Source organism: Pleurodeles waltl, chromosome 3_1 (assembly GCF_031143425.1).
Source record: "Pleurodeles waltl isolate 20211129_DDA chromosome 3_1, aPleWal1.hap1.20221129, whole genome shotgun sequence".
Lineage (NCBI taxonomy): Eukaryota > Metazoa > Chordata > Amphibia > Caudata > Salamandridae > Pleurodeles > Pleurodeles waltl.
In genome coordinates, this window is record NC_090440.1 from 193,316,831 (window position 1) to 193,336,843 (window position 20,013).

Sequence of the window (20,013 nt, forward strand, 5' to 3'; positions counted from 1 at the left end):
TCTCCCCATTACTTCCTATACAAAACCCGACACTTGTTTGCACTCTGCACCCGGCCGATCCTGTGCCACTGAGGGTCTACTTTCTATGCCTGCTTGTGTCCCCCCCGGTGCCCTACAAAACCCTTCTAGTCCGCCCCCGAGGACGCGGGTACTTACCGGCTGGCAGACTGGAACCGGGGCACCCCGTTCTCCATTGAAGCCTATGTGTTTTGGGCACCTCTTTGACCTCTGCACCTGACCGGCCCTGAAGCTGCTGGTGTGGTAACTTTGGGGTTGCCTTGAACCCCCAACGGTGCACTACCTTGGACCCAACTTTGAGACTTGTAAGTGTTTTACTTGCCTGTAAACTTAACCTCTACTTACCTCCCCCAGGAACTGTTGATTTTTGCACTGGGTCCACTTTTAAAATAGCTTATTGCCATTTTTACCAAGACTGTACATGATATTGTGTTTATTAAAAGTTCCTAAAGTATCTAAGTGAAGTACCTTACATTTAAAGTATTAACTGTAAATCTTGAACCTGTGGTTCTTAAAATAAACTAAGAAAATATATTTTTCTATACAAAAACCTATTGGCCTGGAATTGTCTGAGTGTGTGTTCCTCATTAATTGCCTGTGTGTGTACAACAAATGCTTAACACTACCCTCTGATGAGCCTACTGCTCGACCACACTACCACAAAATAGAGCATTAAAATTATCTATTTTTGCCACTATCTTACCTCTAAGGGGAGCCCTTGGACTCTGTGCACACTATTTCATACTTTGAAATAGTATATACAGAGCCAATTTCCTAAATATATATATATATATATATATATATATATATATATATATATATATATATATATATATATACAGACTCTGGATTTGTCCCAATTTATTTGGTACTCTGAGCAGCTCTAGAATATTTGCAAAATGTGCAATATTCTGTCAAATGAACGACAGGATTTTGTGAGATAAGAGGATATCGGCTATGTAGAGGGAGATCCGTGCCTCCCATCTCCCTCCCTCTAAGCTTTTGTTTTTTAATACAAATAAGAGAGAAAATAAAGACTGTTGATTGAACTTGTAAAACTGTTTTAACTAATGGCTACCAGATTTTTGTCTGACAGGTTACAGTTGATGTAGGCTACTGATATCAGTCTTTACTTTACAAGTTATTACATCAGGAGTTATTACATCTGGAGTACCTTTATATCACAGGTCATTACAATGGGTCAGCCTTTACTTTGCAGGTAAGGTGCTAAGCACATCTTGTAGTCTTAACTATATATCTATTTAATTTCAAATTAATTAAAAGAAAACTGTAGTTAATGTTCAACATATTGATGTTAGACATTACAATAGTAATATTATTTTAGTACTGAATTAATACTTTAAATTTATGGTTTAAACCTTTTTATTCTTTTATTCAGTAGAACATTAGCCACCTACATCCAGTGGCTGGTGGAGAAACGTTTCAATAGTTATTCCTAACTAGAGGAAAGAAGTCTATGAACAGAAAGATAGACGGAAGGAATAGGACCTATGTGTAGTGAAATTTCGTGGTAACATCAATGAGCATTGACTATGCTTGATGGTAGGGAAGTAAGGTGGAGCATCGTATCTGGGCGGCTATGTGATAAAAGGCTATTTAGGGTTGTCAGCCTACTTCCTAAGTACCTTGGGCAGATCAGCTCACGAAACTCGTCAGAGAGGTAAAGAATGCAGGGCCCTCGCACCTTATCAAACCGTGGTAGGCTGTTGGACCCTAGAGCGGTCAGCGTCTCTATTGGTAAAAGATCCCACAGCTTGCATAACCTATCAGGGTATTTGAGAATCTCTGTGTCATAAATGATGTCCTCCATTGCCAGCACCTCCATCCAGTAATGGGTGATTTTAGGGCAATTCCAAAGAAGAAGTGTGAGGCTGCCAACTTGTCCACAACATCGCCAACAAGTGTTTGCGCCACCTGCCTTCCATTTGGTTACCCGGGCTGGGGTTTAATACCAGTACTCTTTGCTGGAGGTGTTGAGAGCAGAGGCGAGAGCCTGGCAGAGCACTTCATTCCTTTCCCTAACTGAGAAAGGGCGTTCACATTCCCTCACCATTGGTGCTGCACCGTGTTTTTCTGCTTCTGTGCAGGTTTGATCAGGAATGCATAAATGTCACACAAGAGGTGTCTATCGGCGAAGCGAGTAAGCAACCATTTCTCAAATGGTGTAAGAGGGCGACTCATACATATGCACTCTGATCTGTGGCTGCATGATCCAGTGACGGATGGCTATATTTTGCCAGTAAGCAGAGGATGGGATGCCAAAGGCAGCCTATACTTGAAAGAAGTCCATAGTCCTCTGCATCAAAGAAATTCGCTATGTGTTTGCAGTTAGCTTGTTGCAACTGGAGGTAGGCTGAGTCGTATTAGAAATGTGTTAAATCTGGGTTTCCCATCATCAGGGTTTGTGGGAGATAGGGCTGGACATCTCCCATTTCGTCTGGACATTGTCCCAAGCGCCCACCGTAGCACGAAGGATTGGAGAGATATACACCCCTGCCTATGCCGCATCGGAAGCCACAGCACCTTCCAGATGTGGATGTCTGCCACTGCCTGGTCAATCAAGCACCAATGTTTTTCCAAACAGGGACGTGACCACTCTACCACAAATCTCAATTGAGCGGCTTGATAATAGCCGAACAGATGGGGAACACCTAGTCCCCCTTCCGCTTGAGAAAGGTAGGTTTAGCTTTGCGCCATCTGCGCCCTTCCTCCCATATGAAGTCCTCAAAGAGGTGCTGCATTTTGTTAATTATCTGGCGGGGGTTGGGTGGCTTTGACATCATTTCAATCACAACAGCTTCACTGCCGCTAGCTGGCCCAACCAGGAAAGAGCATTCTGTTGCCACTTAACCAGGTCATCGCATGCAGTTGTCAGGATTGTGGTATAGGTGGAGTCAACCGTGAGTCCCATGGTGGGGTGTATTTGCAGGCCTAAGTATGTTATCCCGTGGGGGAAATAAAAAAATGGGAACTGGTTTTCAAGTAGTGCCTGATCCTGCTTTGCTGTAGAGATGTTTAAAGCTAAAGGCTTCTGCAAGTTAGTTTTAAAACTCGCACCATGGCTGAAAGTATTTAGTTCGGATACCACTGCTGACAAGGAGGTCCCGAAGTTGGACAAGAGCAAAAGCACATCGTCAGCAACTCCCTGCTGCCAATGGGCATCCCAGATATACATGCATTTCCCTGTATCTTCTCAGCAAATGGCTCCATATAAAGAGCAAAAAGCAGAGGGGATAATGGGCACCCCTGTCGAGTGCCCCTGCATACATCAAAGGGTTGTGATGTAAGGCCATTAACTCTCACTACCGCTTTCGTAGTGGTGTAGTTACAGAGAATACATTGTTGAAATCTGGGACCGAGACCAAGGTGCCCAAGTAGCAACCGCAGGTAGGGCAAGTGCACCCGGTAGAATGCCTTCTCTACATCAATGGAAAAGAGAAATGCCAGAATGTTTGCACACCGTGTTTTATCTAAGAGATGGCAAATATGCTTAGTATTGTCACTGCATCCCCGTTCGGGGATAAACCTAGTTTGGTCAGGGTTGACCAAGCCAAGCATGTATGGAGCAAGTTGATGCGCCAAGATCCTTGTGAAAACCCCAACATCGACATTTAATAACGAGATAGGGTGGTAAGAAGAACAGTCCCTAGGATCCTTGCCTGGTTTAGGCAACACTGTAATCGAGGCCAGTTGCATGGTGTCTCTAAAGGTGTCTGTCTTGCTAAACGAGTTATATAAACATGCCAGTATGGGAGCCAGTAAGGACTCAAATATCTTGAGAAAGTCAGGACTATAGCCATCCAGGCCTGGGGCCTTGCCTGCCGGTAAGCACTGGACGTCATTCAAAACCTCATTTACTGTGATATCTCGGTCCAACAAGAAGGCCTCCCCCTGCAGGATTACCGCCTCCGGAGCATAGGCCAGGTAGGCCACAACCTCTGCCTCCTCCAGTTCCTCTGCCGAGTATAGTTCAGTGTAGTATTGCTCAAAGTCCCGTACAATTTGAGTATCACACCAATGGGCAGTTTGGTCACAGCCTCTGATCTCTTCTACTCTATTTCTGGCAGTCAAAGCGCCTCGTCTGTGATCCAATAGACATCCCTCTTTATTCCCTCCTGCATAAAACCTCTGTTTAGAACGTAACATTGCATATTCTGCTCTATCTACTTCTAGTGCCCTTTACTTCTGTGCTGCATTGAGTTGATGTTGTGTCGCAAGTGAGCCTGTGCGTACATGCATTTCTTCTAGCCTCCTTTACTGTTGACTCCAGTTGAAGGCGAGTAGTCTGCCTAGCCTTGTTGAGGCGTGCTGCTATTGCTATAAAGTGGCCCCGCACAACTGCTTTTAATGTGGCCCATAAAAGTACAATAGGGGTATATGGGATATCATTTGTGGCAAGAAAATTAGTGATAGCTGCTGCAATTTCGGTGATGGTAGCCTCATAATTCAGTCACTTGGAAATGAGACGCCAAGTGTGTAATGCTAGTGTGCGAATAGGAAGGATACATTTTAATGTGAGCAGGGAGAGGTCAGAGAGGTCAGCTGCGGCTATGTCTATAGACTTGGTGGCTTGTGTGATGCGTGGGGTGATGAGAAAGAGATCAATCCTAGCATATGTTTGGTGAGCGACAGAGAAAAAGGTGCATTCTTTAGCTGTGGGATGTTTTGCACGCCATGTGTCAACTAACACCAGGTCGTCTAGCCATTGCTTACGTTTCAGTGTAAGAGTCCCAGTCTGCTCGAGATGTTGAGAAGATCTGTCCATGGTTGTGTCCGCTGCAATATTAAAGTACCTCCCCCCTATAATGATATCTGAGTCAGGTGAGTCAAGGACCCTGCCTATGGCCTCTGTAATGAAGGTTTCTTGGCCCTCATTAGGATAAATTGTTGCTTTTGTGTATGAACATCCTTGGATATCAATTCTCAAAGACAGCAGAGGCCCCTCTATTTCCGTGTGTGTTTGTGTTACCTTGCATGCAAAAAGAGATGCTAGCAGAATCACCACCCCGCCTTCTTCTTGGGGCAGATGAAAAATATTGGCGATCGAACCATCTGGAGCATAAGCACTTCCAGTCGGCTTTCAGTCGGTGGGTTTCTTGTATGAGACAGATATCACATCTAGCATCTCTGAGAAGCGTTAAAAGGGCAAGACGCTTCACAGGAGCATTTAGGCCTCTTGCATTCAGGCTAAGGATGTTAAGCATTACGTAAGGAATCACAGGAAGCCCTAAGGGGCAAGAAGCTGCTTATGTGTTGAAAGTCTCATAGTGTTGCAGAATAGCATGCAATGCCCAGCTTATAAATATAATGGGTAAGGGTCATATATAGAGAGGCAGATGACAAACAGAACTTTGTATAACCAAAATATTCCCCGTCTGGGAATCGGTCATCCAAACACTGGGGTCCATGTCCACGGTTGCACCAACAGCGATCTATCATCATGGTGGATTAAGGAGCTCTACCACGCCAGGAGCCTGCCGGCATCATCGGCTAAGATGACGGTCCCTGATTCTGACTGTGCCTACTGTCTGTGAGGGACTTCAACTGGTCCTACTGACCCAGAATCTTCCGGGAGTTGTTCGATGTCTGGTTCGGAGGCACTGTCTCGGCATTGCAGGTGTCAGATTAGGCCCTCCTGGCTCTCCGACTCTGACAACCTAGGAAACTTCCTCCTAGATGAGCGGGTCAATCTCCTTGTTTTCACTGTGCAGGAGGCAGGGCATTTGAATTTGATGGTATTTCGTTCCTGCACCACATTCATAATAGCTTCCTTTTGTTTACAGTAATGTAGGGAGGTGAATATGTCCTGTGGTTGGCCCGGCGAGCTAGTCGGTCGACTGGGCCCATTAGTATGGTCTAGTACATTGTCCTGTCCTGCTAGTTCAGGCGCTACATATCGTAATAGGCTTATAATGTAATCCTCCAATGGTCCAGTCACTGCCGGAATAGGAACTCCCTTGATACGGATGTTGGGTATACGTGAGCGATTTTCCAAATCTTCAAGATGGTAGCGCAGTTCCATATTAGTATCTCTCAGTTCCAGCAATCTTTTGCTATGGGTCTCAAGCTCTTCTTCCCATGCATCATTGGAGCGTTCCACGGTGTCCACAGTCTGACCCAGATCATCTATGGCCTGCCTCAGATCTTTGACTTCAGCTGCTAATTCGCGTTTTAGCTCTGCTATGTTTTGATGTAGTGTTCCGAAGGGACTCTCCAGAAATGTTGTGATCGGAGATTCTCCATCTCGGGCAACCCCCACATCCCCCTCCTCATCATGTGTTGGGTTTGACTTTCCGTCAGCGTCCACTGCAGCTTTCTTCCAGTGAAGAACAGTTCCTTCAATGAGACATCTTTTTTAGAATGCTTGTGTGCAGCCATAGCCGGCAGAGGTATTGTGCTGTGACCGATCCTACTGGTGGAGGCGACAGGACGCTTTCGACCCCAGTGTTCCCAAAGCAGGGGCTCAGGCCGAGGGGTATCTCCATGCAAGCGTCCATGGATCAATACGAGCCCTCCGGGTCCCAGAGGGCAGCCCAGACCGATGGGCCCACGTCATGACCCAGGCCAGGGACCGACCGAAGGCCAGGCAGTTACCCCACAGGCAACGATGACTGAGTGACCAGCGGATGTGTCCCCCACCATCAGCCACTGTTATCTCAATTCCTCAAGCCTGTGCAGCAAAGTCCAAGTTCCCCGAGCCCCACTGCCTTGGGGTGTTATTAGGAGGCCTGCAGTGTCTTATTTATTAGTGGGTCAGTCTCTCCGCTCCCAGCCAGATCGCCAATATGCATTGCTCAGTCTCTTATGGCTTTATTAGCGTATGTCTCCCAGGCGACTACACTCTCTTTCTCCCCCGAGGAGGACGTACATCAGATAGGCTGCCCCAACAGTGCAACTCCCGCGACATACCTCATGTGCTGCCGAGGCTGTTCCCTTCTGCATGGACACGGACTGGGGAGTAGGCAGTGGCTGCACCTGTCCTGTGAATGTCTCTTATAGCCGTGGCGGGGGCCTGTGTTGCTGGCGTTATGTGGGTAAGTGTGTCGGGCCCACAGCAGGTACAATAATGGTGAAGGTTGTTTCCACTCACTGCCAGCACCTCTCTGACATCAGACTCGACCAGTTTGGGAGCTCCACTCAGTCCCAGGGTCCACGGCCGTGCTATGTTGTGTGCGCTAGGGCCTAGCCCGCCGGTCTGGCGAGAGCCTCATTGTGTGGTCTCTGGGCTGCTCCTCACTATATTCTCTGCCCTCTCTTTTGCCGGGGATCCATTAATGCCGATTCATAGCTTTTGGTCCTTGGGGGGAGGGAGTAGGAGGGCAAGGGGGGGTATACTGCAAGCCCCTCTGGCCCAGATGGAAGCAGCAGAGGTCAGAAATACACTCCTACTCGGAAGCCATGTTGGACACACCCCCTTAATACTTTAAATTTAAATATTAAATGAATTTTAATTAAATTATCCATCCCTGAAACTTAAAAACCCTCACCATTCCTACACACTACCCATCCTGAAAGCTAAAATCTCTAATTATCACTAAATGAATGTCAATGTTATTTTTTTACATCACTAGTTTTTAGATGGAGTCTCATTATATCATGGTAAATGCATCAGCAGTGTGTTTACATCTCAGTACTTTACATGAGCAGTACAATTTGATACTTTGCAGGTATTGTGGTATTAGTTTTATGCATGTATATTGATAATCACACATATATGCTTAAATGGAAAATGTCACTTACCTAGTGTACATCTGTTCGTGGCATGCAGTGCTGCAGATTCATATGCTGTGCATGCATATCCCGCCATCTAGTGTTGGGCTTGGAGTGTCACTAGTTGTTTTTCTTCTAAGAAGTCTTTTTTCGAGGCACGGGCTCGAGTGACTCCTCCTCTCGGTGATAGTCCGCGTGGGCATCGACTCTTTTGTTAGACTGTTTTCCCGCAGAAGGGTTTAGGAAGGAGAGAAAGATTGTGTAAGTACAACTATAGATATGTAATAAGTAAGTAAGATGTCCAAACAAATATATATATGCACATAAGTACAAATGAGTACTACAACGACTACAGGCTCTCGGGGAGGAGGGATGTGAATCTGCATCACTACATGCCACAAACAGATGTACACTAGGTAAGTCACATTTTCCGTTCGATGGCATGTGTAGCTGCAGATACACATGATGTGCATAGACTAAAAAGCAGTTCTCCTCCCAGTTAAGCGGTGGTTAGCCTGTAGGGGCTGAAGTGGTCTGAAATAGTGTTTTTAGCACTGCTTGTCCAACATTAGCTTGATGTCTTGATAGAATATCCCCACAGTAATGCTTTGTTAATGTATGTGGGGTGGACCATGTGGCAGCTTTGCATATGTCTGCCATTGGTATATTCCCTAAGAATGCCATAGAGGCACCCTTTTTCCTAGTGGAATGTGCTTTTGGAGTTATTAGTAATTGCCTTTTTGCCTTAAGGTAACACGTTTTAATACATCTCACAATCCATCTAGCTAATACTTGTTTTGAAATGGGATTAGACTTATGTGGTTGTTGGAAAGCAACAAAAAGTTGATTAGTTTTCCTAAAATCTTTTGTTCGGTCTACGTAGTACATTAGAGCTCTTTTTAGGCCAAGAGTGTGTAGAGGTCTTTCAGCAGTAGAGTCTGGCTGTGGAAAGAAGACTGGCAATTCCACTGACTGATTAATGTGAAAAGGTGAAACCACTTTAGGTAAAACTTTTGGGTTTGTCCTAAGTACTACTTTGTGTATGTGCACTTGGAAGAACGGTTCCTCTAGAGTAAATGCTTGAATTTCACTTACTCTTCTTAATGAAGTAATTGCTACTAAGAAAGCAACCTTCCATGTGAGAAATTGATTATCACAGGAGTGCATGGGTTCGAATGGTGGGCCCGTTAGTTTTGTGAGTACAATATTAAGATTCAATGCAGCAACTGGTGGAGTTCTAGGTGGAATAATGTGTTTAAGTCCTTCCATAAATGCTTTTATGACAGGAACTCTAAAGAGAGAAGTATGTTGTATGGTCTGTAGGTATGCTGATATGTCTGTTAGATTAAATTTAATAGAGGAAAAAGCTAAGTTTGCTTTTTCTAAATAATGCAAATAGAACACAATATGTTGTACTGATGCTTTAAGTTATTTGCATAGCATTGTCTGGATGTTGGTTTATGTGCTTGTTTTAGAACGTTCATACCTTCTAATGGAAGCTGTAAATATCCAAAATCTATGATTTCAGGAGCCAAATCGCTAAGTTGAGTACACTGGGATTGGGATGCCTGATTTGACCTTTGTTCTGTGTTAAGAGATCTGATCTGCTTGGAAGTTTGTGATGGGGCACTACTGACAGATCCAGGAGTGTTGTGTACCAGTGTTGGCGTGCCCATGTGGGAGCTATGAGTATCATGGTGAGAGAGGTCTGACGCATTTTGTTGACCAGAAATGGAATTAACGGGAGAGGGGGAAAAGTGTAAGCAAATATCCCTGACCAGTTGATCCATAGAGCATTGCCCTTGGACTGAGAGTGGGGGTGTCTGTATGCTAAGTTTTGGCATTTTGCGTTTTCGCTTGTTGCGAAAAGGTCTATATCTGGTGTTCCCCACATTTGAAAGCAATGTTGAAATACCTGTGGGTGAAACTCCCACTCGTGTATTTGTTGCTGCGTCCTGCTTAGAAGGTCTGATAGCTGGTTGTGTATCCCTGGGATGTATTCCGCTAGTAAATGAATCAGATTGTGAATTGCCCATTTCCATATTGTTAAAGCTAGAAGGGACAATTGGGATGAATGTGTCCCCCCTTGTTTTTTCAGATAATACATCGTTGTCATGTTGTCTGTTCTTATTAAGACTGTCTTGTGTATGATCTGAGGTTGAAATGCTTTGATGTCCAAGAACACAGCTAATAATTCCAGGTGGTTTATGTGGTAAGTTGATTGTGTTGAGTCCCATTCCCCTTGTATGGTTAGGTTGTTGAGATGAGCTCCCCAACCTGCAACCTGCCATTAACGCATCTGCTGTGATTATGGTCTGTGGCACTGGGTCTTGAAAGGACCGCCCCTTTTGTTAAGTTGTTGTGATTCCACCATTGCAGAGATTTGTAAGTTTGCCGGTCTAATAACACTAGATCCTGTAACTGACCCTGTGCCTGAGACCATTGTTGTGAGAGACACTGTTGCAGTGGTCTCATGTTTAGTCTAGCATGCAGTACTATTGATATACATGATGCCATAATTCCCAATAGTTTCATGATAAATCTTACTGTGTAAGTCTGACTGACCTGGATTTGTGATATGAGGTCTTGTAAAGCCTGTATTCTCTGTGGATTTGGGTAGGCTAATGCTGTTTGAGTATTGAGAATTGCACCTAGATAAGGTTGAATCTGTGCTGGTCGAAGATGAGATTTCTGGTAATTGATTGCGAACCCTAATGTGTGTAGGTTATCTATTGTGTATTGAGTGTGATGTTGACACTGTAGAATAGTGCTGGATTTTATTAACCAAGGGGGTCATTCAGACCTTGGCGGACACCGGCCGCCAGGGTCAGAATGACCCCCCAAGTGTCTAGATAAGGGAAGACATGTATGTGTTGTCTTCTGAGGTGAGCTGCTACTGCAGCTAGACATTTTGTGAAAACCCTTGGAGCTGTTGTTATCCCAAAGGGTATTACTTTGAATTGGTAGTGGTTGCCTGATATTACGAAGTACTTGCGGTGAGCTGGATGTATGGGAATGTGGAAGCAGGAGTCCTTCAGAGCTAGCGCGGTCATGTAATTGTGTTTTTGTAGTAGGGGAATGACGTCCTGTAGAGTGACCATGTGAAAATGTTCTGACAGGATATATAGATTTAGAGGTCTGAGTTCTAGAATGGGTCTGAGAATACCATCCTTTTTTGGTATAAGGAAGTATAGTGAATATAGTCCCGTCCCTTGCTGTGAAATAGGAACCATTTCTATTTCCCCTTTTAGTAATAGAGATTGTACTTCTTGTTTTAGTAGAAGAATGTGTTCCGAAGAGAGTCTGTGAGAAGAGGTGGAATATTTGGTGGAGTAGAGATGAGTTCTAGGCAATAACCATTGCAGATAATTGAGAGTACCCACTGGTCTGTAGTGATGTTTTGCCAGTAAGAGTGGAATTCTTGCAGTCTTCCTCCAACAGGAGACATGTGGGATTTTGGGATGTTTGGGAAGTCACTGTTTTGTGGGTGTGGTAGCACTCTTTGAGGCAGTAAACTTTCCTCTGGCTCTGATATTTTGCCCCCTGGAAGAGCCTCTAAATGACCCTCTTGAATAATACAACTGCATTTGTTTTGGATGGGAGGTGGAAGCCTCTGTTTATCGAAAGGCATGTTAAGCACTGCCTGCTGTATTTCGGGTTTAAACACCTGAGGATCTTAGCCATGCATGTAGTCAGTTTGTAACGCAAGTATTAATACTTCTAGCTGCAGTGTCAGCAGCGTCTAGGGCAGATCTAATCTGGTTATTTGTAATAGCCTGTCCCTCTTCTACGATTTGCTGCGCTCTCTTTTGGTGTTCCTTGGGTAGATTGGGTAGATACTGCAAGAATTCTTGCATTTCATCCCAAGGTGCCCTGTCATATCTTGCCAACAGGGCCTGGGAATTGGCAATACACCATAGGTTGGCTGCTTGTGTGACTACCCTTTTCCCTGCAGCATCAAACTTCTACTTTCCATGTCAGGGGGTGGGGTATCCCCTGAAGACTGACTATTAGCCCGTTTTCTGGCTGCACTGACCACAATAGAATCCGGTGGCAGTTGTTGCATAATGTAGACTGGGTCTGTTGGTGCAGGCTTATATTTTTTTATCAATTCTTGGGGTTAGAACCCTAGCTTTTACAGGTTCTTTGAATATGTCGTCTGCGTGTCTAAGTTTACCAGGAAACATTGGTAAGCACTAGTAGTATTTATGGGTAGAGGATAATGTATTAAAAAGTAAACCCTCTTCCAAAGGTTCTGCGTGCATTTCGACCCCATGGTATGCAGCTGCCCTAGATATGACTTGGGTGTAAACTGTACTATCCTCTGGTGGTGATTTAGTAGGATAAAGTTCAGAATCACTGGACGGTATAGGGTCCGAGTCATACATGTCCCAAGGGTCCACTGTGTCTCCCTGTGAGTAGGTATGGGAGTATGATGGTGACAGTAGTGGTGGTGGGGTAGTAGGTGGTGGAGAAAAACAAAGCTGTGGCGAATGTGGTGGAGAAAGCTTGAGAGGTGATGGCTTCTCCTTTCGCTTGACATTTTTTGCTGGTGGTGGAGCAGTATCAAGATTCTCTTGAAATGCCAGCTTTCTTTTAGTCTGTGGAGGTGGAGAAGCAATACATTTTCCAGTCTCTTTGTGGATGTGTATTCTTCTCTGCTTACTGTCCATAACCTCCAAAATTGGTTGGATATCAGATTCCTCTATTTGATGTTCTGATCTTTTTGTGGCCTTAGGGGACTGTTCACTGCCTGTTTCCGGCATATGTTTCAAACTGCTCGAAAGTCCTATCTTTTCTGTGTAGAAGGATGTTTTCGGCTCCGAAGCGGTTCCGAGCTTTTTCGGTCCCGAAGATTGTAGCCGAAGTTTTGGATCCAAAGCCGGACGCAGTAATTTTGGATCCGAAGATTGTAGGCGACGGCTCGGAGGTGGAGCTTCTTATTATTTTGCTCAACTCTGGAACCGAAACAGACATGGCCTGTTGATGGGGTGACTTGGCTTTTTTCGTGCCGAACCCAAGGGACAGTCGCCGACAACTTTCTTTCGGATGGAACCATGGCTTTCCAACAGTGATGACCCAAGACCTTGCTCACATGCTGTGCCGCTGTGATCGGTTGGCTGTCGTCTTCTGATCCTGGTTCGGAGTCGGAATCTTGGATCGAAACAGCCATGTGTGCCTGCTCCTCCTCTAAGGTGTCAGTGAACCCTGTATATTTCGATGCCATCTCAAATCTTCTTGCTCTTCGGTCATGCAGTGTCTTTTTCGACCGAAACGAACAGCAAGCTTCACAATCCTCCTCTCGATGTTCAGGAGAAAGGCAAAGATTACATACCACGTGTTGGCCAGTGTAAGGGAATTTTGCGTGGCATCGAGGACAGAATCAGAATGGAGTCCGATGCAACTGGCTATGGCGTGGTAGGCCTGAACAGGCCCCAAAAGGGCGTTTTCTTGATCCGGTGGTACTTTCGGATCGATTGTAAACGTGGTCGAAACAATACCGGCAGTATAATAAAGCGAATATAAAGTTTCCTAATCGAAAGTCTCGGAGCGAGAGGGAACACGTCTGAATCCGACGACCGAAAGAAAACAGTCTAACAAAGGAGTCGATGCCCATGCACACTATCACCTAGAGGAGGAGTCACTTCTTCGAAGAAAAACAACTTGTAAGACTCAGAGCCCAACACTAGATGGCTGGATATACACAGCATGTGTATCTGCAGCTACACATGCCATTGAACATATAAATACACATATGTGAATCCATAATATTTATACATAAAACTTATATTTTAATTTTCATTGATGTTATACGTTTCCAATAATTTTATTTTACATTTTAAAATACATTCTAATAACAATGTTGTAATTTATATTTTTAATTTAAATTACATTTATTTTTTAAAGTAGCCACCAATAAGTCCCAAATTTCCTCATTACTACTACGCACTTCCCATCGCTAATCCCTAAAAACTCTTAACTGCTATACACTATCCATCCCTGAACCCAAAAAATTCTTACTACCTCTATACACATTCATCCCTGAGCTCACAAATACCTTACTTATCTCTGTACATTACCCATTGCTAAGCCCTAAAAACTTCTTTATACCCCCATACACTACCCATCCCTGAACCCTAAAAGCTCCTTACTACTCCCAAGCACTACCCATCCCTAAGCCCAATAAACTCCTTACTACCATGTTCAATACCAATCTTTGAGCCCTAAAAACCTTTGGCTACCCCTACATAGTATACTCTTCAGAGTACTAAAAACATCTTTGGACCACTATGCACTACCCAACCCTGAACTATAGAGAACCATAACTAACCCTATTTAAACTTTAAAAATGTCAAACCATAACGAAATAGATAACTTAAAATTAAATTATTTACTTATTTTTTACTTGAATGACTTACATTAAATGTTTTTGTTCAATTACTAATTACATTTATTTTAAATTACTATTAGAATTATAAGTGCCCTAACAATAATAATGTATGTGTAACGTGTATATTAGTGTACACATACAGATATATCGTCAAGGTTAGAATACTGCAAACTAACTTATCTGCAAAGTAAAAACTTACAATGTAAAATACTGAAAACTTACCTGCAATGTAAAAAGTGCTGATGTAATTATAACATACTCCCCCATGCACTACTAATCGCTGAACCCTGAAAATCTTTATTACACCATACACTAACCATCTTATAAAAACCTGTAAAATAAAGAGGCTCAAAGGCTGAAAAATTGGACTCCCAAAGTACCTACCGTGATGTAATGACCCTTGATCAAAAAAAAAAAAAAAGGTACAAGGTAATACAACACCGGCTACAGCTTGAGAGACCAAGCCTTAAAGTTCAGCAACTGTAGGGATGGAAACAAAATCATTCTGGGAGAGTACGGCCATCTCTTGAGGTACAGTAAAGATCCTATCACTGGTCAAACACTGAAAATCTGAAAGGAAAACATTACTTAGCTGTAACAATCTGTTGCACCTGTAGTGCTGTAGATTCCAAATGCTGTGTGCACTCCTCCCATATAGTGTTAGCCACGAATGTTGTAAGTTGTTTTTCTCAGAAGTAAACATTTCGAGGGGACTCGTGATCCCCCTTCCCTGAAACCCAAAACGAACCAGGACACAGACTCCACCTTAGGTTTCTTGATCATGACGTTGTCAACTGAGTGCATTTTTCTATGGTCTATTCTGAGTACCTTCGAAAGTCTTAAAGAAGGCTGCTCTAAATCCTATGTAAGTACTTGATGGAGAGTTCCCAAAAAAAGCCTGACCTTCACCCATGTAGGATGCATACTTGTTGGACACACAATAGGGCTGGTGAGAAACCTTGACACCATGTTGTTCAGCTTGGCCGACGCATAATGTAGGCTGTCAATCAAGTCCGCCTCTATGTTTTTAAATCCATCTGCAGGCGTGACATAGAAGGTCCTCTGATTCAATGCAACCCCCCCCTTCACCAATTCACCAAAGTAGGGGTTCATGGTCTCACAGCAAAGGTTCACTCACAAGGGACCTACATAAATGTAAGCCAAAACCATTTTCCCTGGACTTAATGAAGATCAGAGCCAGGGATACTGACAAGAAGTCCATATTGTAACTTTGAAGACAGTGTGCCATCAACTCAACTTTGGTGATACTATCTGGGTCAGGAAGGTCAAGTTCTGTGTGAGCCTTAAACAGTAACTAAACCGATGGACACGTCAGCTAATTTGAGCTTTAGAAACACACTGGAAGGGTTCGCAACGAGGAGGAATTGCAAACAGAATGATAAGTTCTTTATATAATTTCAAGTGCTGGTTTATGAATGGCACACTGTCCTCAATTTAAAGGCCTGCCAATGGTTTCTGCAGCAAGAGAAATGTGTTCCCTCAGAAGAGAGTGAGGATTATTCCTGCTATTGTTTCCACATTTAAGCACCTAAACCTCAGGCATCAGTAAGGTATCTGAGGGCTGAGCATGGCTACGAGAATACTTATGAGGTGTATTCCCTTGCTGTGGTAGACCAGCCTTTGGTGGCTGTTGTAGTGTCATGTGAGCTATTAATGACGGAACCCTTTTGACTCCTGGTGGACTCCGCAGAACGGTGACAAAAGTGTTAAGAAGTTTGGTGAAGTGAATACAGGTTTGAATGTTGAGTTTGCAGCAACGCACAGATGAATACAGACATGTAATGCCCAGCTCTGTGTAGTCATTAGCGGGTATCCAGGCTGCTACAGCTGGGACTCGGCAAGTAGCATGCCAGCCTGGAACAAGGGTGGGACTTCCAGGTCACAACAGGCAATTTTCTGTGTTGCATTGGCTCTCCACTGGTCCTTAGTTTGTTAACCACTACCCAATCCCATCTTTAAGGTTTTTCCCCTTTATGGTTCCTCAGTATTTTGATCTCTTTATCTGTTATACTGACCTTACTCTTTGGATTCTGTTTAGGCTTTGTTGCATTGCTGTATTTTGGTTTTTCCCTTCCCTACTTAGAGGAGCCCCATCAGTTTTCTGAGTTTTGGCCTTATCATCTTCGCTCCCACTTCGCTTAGGTTTACTGGGGACATCATTCTGAAGTCGGTGAGTATACTTGATTGCGATTTATTTATTGTGAATATTGTGGAATTTCAATCAGTACTAAAACACTGCATGTACTTTTCAAGATTAGTGAGTCATTCTATTACCAGAAAGTTGCTGTGCATATCCATGCTGCAACCAGAGACATCACACCTAGAGTTGTGCTTAACAAGACCCGAGTGTGTCTGTGTGTGTCTTTCTCTCAAATCCACTCCCCTTTCTCTCTGGTTTTTGGCTTTGTCTGGTGCTGGTACGAAAACACCTACAATCTGCGGAGTGGGGCAGATTGCTAGCTGGAATCTTCAGATAACAGTGCAAAGCTTGACAATCAAGTGTAGACTGAATTCCGAAATCCACCTGCCCAAGCTTCATAGAGTGCAGTACAAGATGTTTCAGTACTCATCATGTTTCAAGATGTAGAACAATATTTACAGAAAAATCTATTGACTAGTTTGGAGGTGGTACCACAGGAGTAGATTAGCCACCTGGGACTAAAAGTAGAGAAAAAAATGTGCATTGACTCTGACTTAGTGGCTTCCATTACAGAGGATCAACACAGACAAGTTAAGGCTGGACTGAAGTTTGAATTTTAGGGCTGCCTGTAAAAATCAGATTTGTAGTCTTGATAACAAGACTACGATTGATATTCATACTGCAATGATTGCTCTTGACAAAGCCTTTGTTAGTTGTTACTGGCATTATTTAGAATTCATCCTAAGTAAATCTGGTGTTAATGCTAGTAGAATCATTTTGCATGTTTAACTACAAAGAGGTACAAGACAAAGTTGCCCACTAAAACTCTTTTCCTTTAACGGAGCAATGAAACTATTGGCAATCGTCATTTGAAGGGATCTGCTTATTCACAGCTTTTGTTATGGTGAAAAAAAATCCTCAGACAGCCACACTCGTAATCAGGCCCTAAATCTGAGCTAACGGGACAATATATACTTTGAAAATATGCATGCTACAAAGTATTCTGACAACATAATATAACAGTTTTTTCTAGATTGTTAAAATGTAAATATTAGATACAAAATAAAGAACAAACTTGCTTTGAGTCCCAGGTGAGAATTTTAGCCCATACAATTTCCATGCTGTCTTTCAAACCAGTTCTGGACAAAACTCTGAGTTGTGTAACATTCACATCCCTTGAAACTGGTCCTGTGTGACATGTTCTATACAGATGCCGTACAGAAAAGAACTAAAACACATACACTTACAAACTTTACAAAAACAAATAGCACACCCACCATGTTATCTTGAAACAAATACCAAGACACCACCACAGTTCCAATACTACCTTCTTTGAAAAAGAAAATGAAACCGAAGGGTGATGCATGCCAGGGACAAGCCGGGGATAAACAAGGGACTCGGGAAGAGGGCCAGTAATGCATAGGAGGGGTGGAGACTTTTACCATTAGGGCCTGGTTCCAATAAACTAAAGTTTCATGTCACTTCCACAGCAGTATGTGCTCTCTGCAGACATGTACTACAGCTGGTAAACTGAGACTGTAGTTCACACATTCTTATTTCATTGGTACTGTCTTAAATTGTTCAGGAAACGACAATGACAATAAGAAAGGAGCAGCACGCAGACAACTGGAAAGCCAACAGATGGGCAAAGTGCTTGGTAAATGAGCTAGCTGCAGCTCCAGGCTGTTCTTACAACATTTAAATATGTAATACAAATGCAGTAAATGAGAAATCAAGATGAGTACAGACGTTTTCTGACAATTTAAAGTGGACTACTTGGTCTGTTTCAGTAACCTGCATTCTAGTAAACATTGACTGCGTAGTTGTGATCACACACTCCACATTAAAAGTCCCAGTTCATGAAACTGAAGAGAACAAGCTGGTGGGGGAAATCTAGGATTCAGTCAAACTGGAAAATTCCAATCCCGTCCTTACCTCGAACCATATGGTTCTGCCATTGCTGTCCCGCAGCGACTTCATCCCAGCAACATAATAACATTGCAGCCACTTCCCAAAAGCAGAATAATCATCTGAATACTTCGAACCGTAGCCTTTCCCTGCTAGAAAGACAAAAGCAGGACAACAGAAGAAAGGAGAATGTTAGCTATTATCCAGCTAAACATATGTTTCTAGTCCGCTCAACATGTTGCTTCCACCTGTTTTACTTATGTTTACACATCAGTGTTACATTTTGTAGTGTAAGTCCTATGTCATATTATTCTGCAGGAAAACTAATACTTGAAGCTGTAGAAGCAAAAGAAAATGCAGCTCTTATTCCAGGATTTTTCTCTTGCTTTTTCACTGCCAAAATGCTGATACACATTTTGTAAAACAGACAAATTCAAAACCTGTTATAAAACTCTCCTGGAGCCACCCCCATACACAATACCATTGCCTTTTTTTAAATTCTAGGTAAACACTGCTTGATATCAGGCTTTAGTCTTTGCAACAGATGTTAAGTTAAGACATACATACGTAGGTTCATGACCTCCATTGGCACCAAATGGCAGAGTTCCAGCAGGTCAGGATTCTCTTTCTTTAACTTAAGCTTCTTGCTCAACGTCAGATCGGACTGCTGTAGAAACATAACAGTAGAACAATTTCTATTAAAATATGCACCTGTCAAACTAATAGGCAACTCTCCTCAAAAGCCAATAAAAGCAAGCTGCCTTTACCAATTACCAGGTAAGAAAGAAAAATGTCCTACCTATCATAACGGAAAGTTTCAATTCTATTAATGACACAGAGGTGAGGATTAGTCTGCCCTTTCCACACTCATACTCTATTTCTACAGCACCCCTTCAAAGAAAACATTTGAACTTTGTAAAACTGTCAAAAGAACTTCATTTCCCACGAGGACCTGGGGAAATATGCATAACCTAATGTCCTAATGTGCCAGCATCGTCTATCAAAGCCTCCAGACAATGCTCCCTCTTCCTCTTTCCTCCTACGAAGGCAGCTGTCCCATATGGCTCTCACTCTTATTTGGAAGACTCCGAACCTGAAATAAAGAAAGTAATCTTGTAAGTATCATGCTGACAGAATCCCATACAGCCGAGTAGGAGCAGGATTATATCACAATGTCAATAACATAGCCACTTGCAGTAAATGTATAAATTGACAATAGTTTAACCTGGAGCTAAAACAGCCCTACTTAAGAGTAAAAGAGGTGTTTGACCAGATGGTTGGTTACTGTACCTTTATCGAGAGGGGAAAGTACTCTGTCTGGGTGGGGTAATCCTCACCTCTGTACCCTTAATAGAATTGAAAGTTTTTGTTGCAATAGCTAGGACATTTTTCATTCTATGTCAGGACCGGAGGTGAAGATTAGGCTGGGTCAATGCTTCCCCACCACTAGGGATGCTGGATGTTGGACTGGTTTGAAGTAGAAATTCTTAAACGTAGAATCAGAAGACCAGTCCACTGCCTTAGGAATATCCTCCAACCAGGCTCCCACAGAGAAAGCCTTTGAGGCCATTGCCCCTGTCACAGAGTGAGCGCCGAAGAACGAGGTATCAATGCCCACTTCCTGTATGGCCCATCTGACCCATCTTGCAATGGACGGAGGTGATGCTCCCTTATGAGGTTTAGTAAGGGTGATAAGGAGTCGCCTCTCCCAGTGACTGCATAATTCCTCAGTCATAGATTTGCAAACCTTTAATGTCCTAACCACACAAAGTTTAGGAACATCAGGAAATCTTGGGTATGATAC

General features: G+C 43.3%; 1 protein-coding gene across 3 annotated transcripts in view; it reads right to left on the reverse strand.

Moving 5' to 3' along the window:
- The window catches only part of NEIL1 (nei like DNA glycosylase 1), a 118,432-nt gene that overhangs the window by 39,348 nt on the left and 59,071 nt on the right, over window positions 1–20,013 (reverse strand). For 2 of the 3 annotated variants that reach the window (XM_069222160.1, XM_069222159.1), the window contains exons 5-6: window positions 18,777–18,876; window positions 18,237–18,361 (exon numbers count right to left, since the gene is read on the reverse strand). In XM_069222160.1, coding sequence (XP_069078261.1) covers window positions 18,237–18,361; window positions 18,777–18,876 — 225 coding nt within the window. The remainder of the gene's footprint in view (window positions 1–18,236; window positions 18,362–18,776; window positions 18,877–20,013) is intronic. The other variant, XM_069222161.1, reaches the window with a different exon arrangement.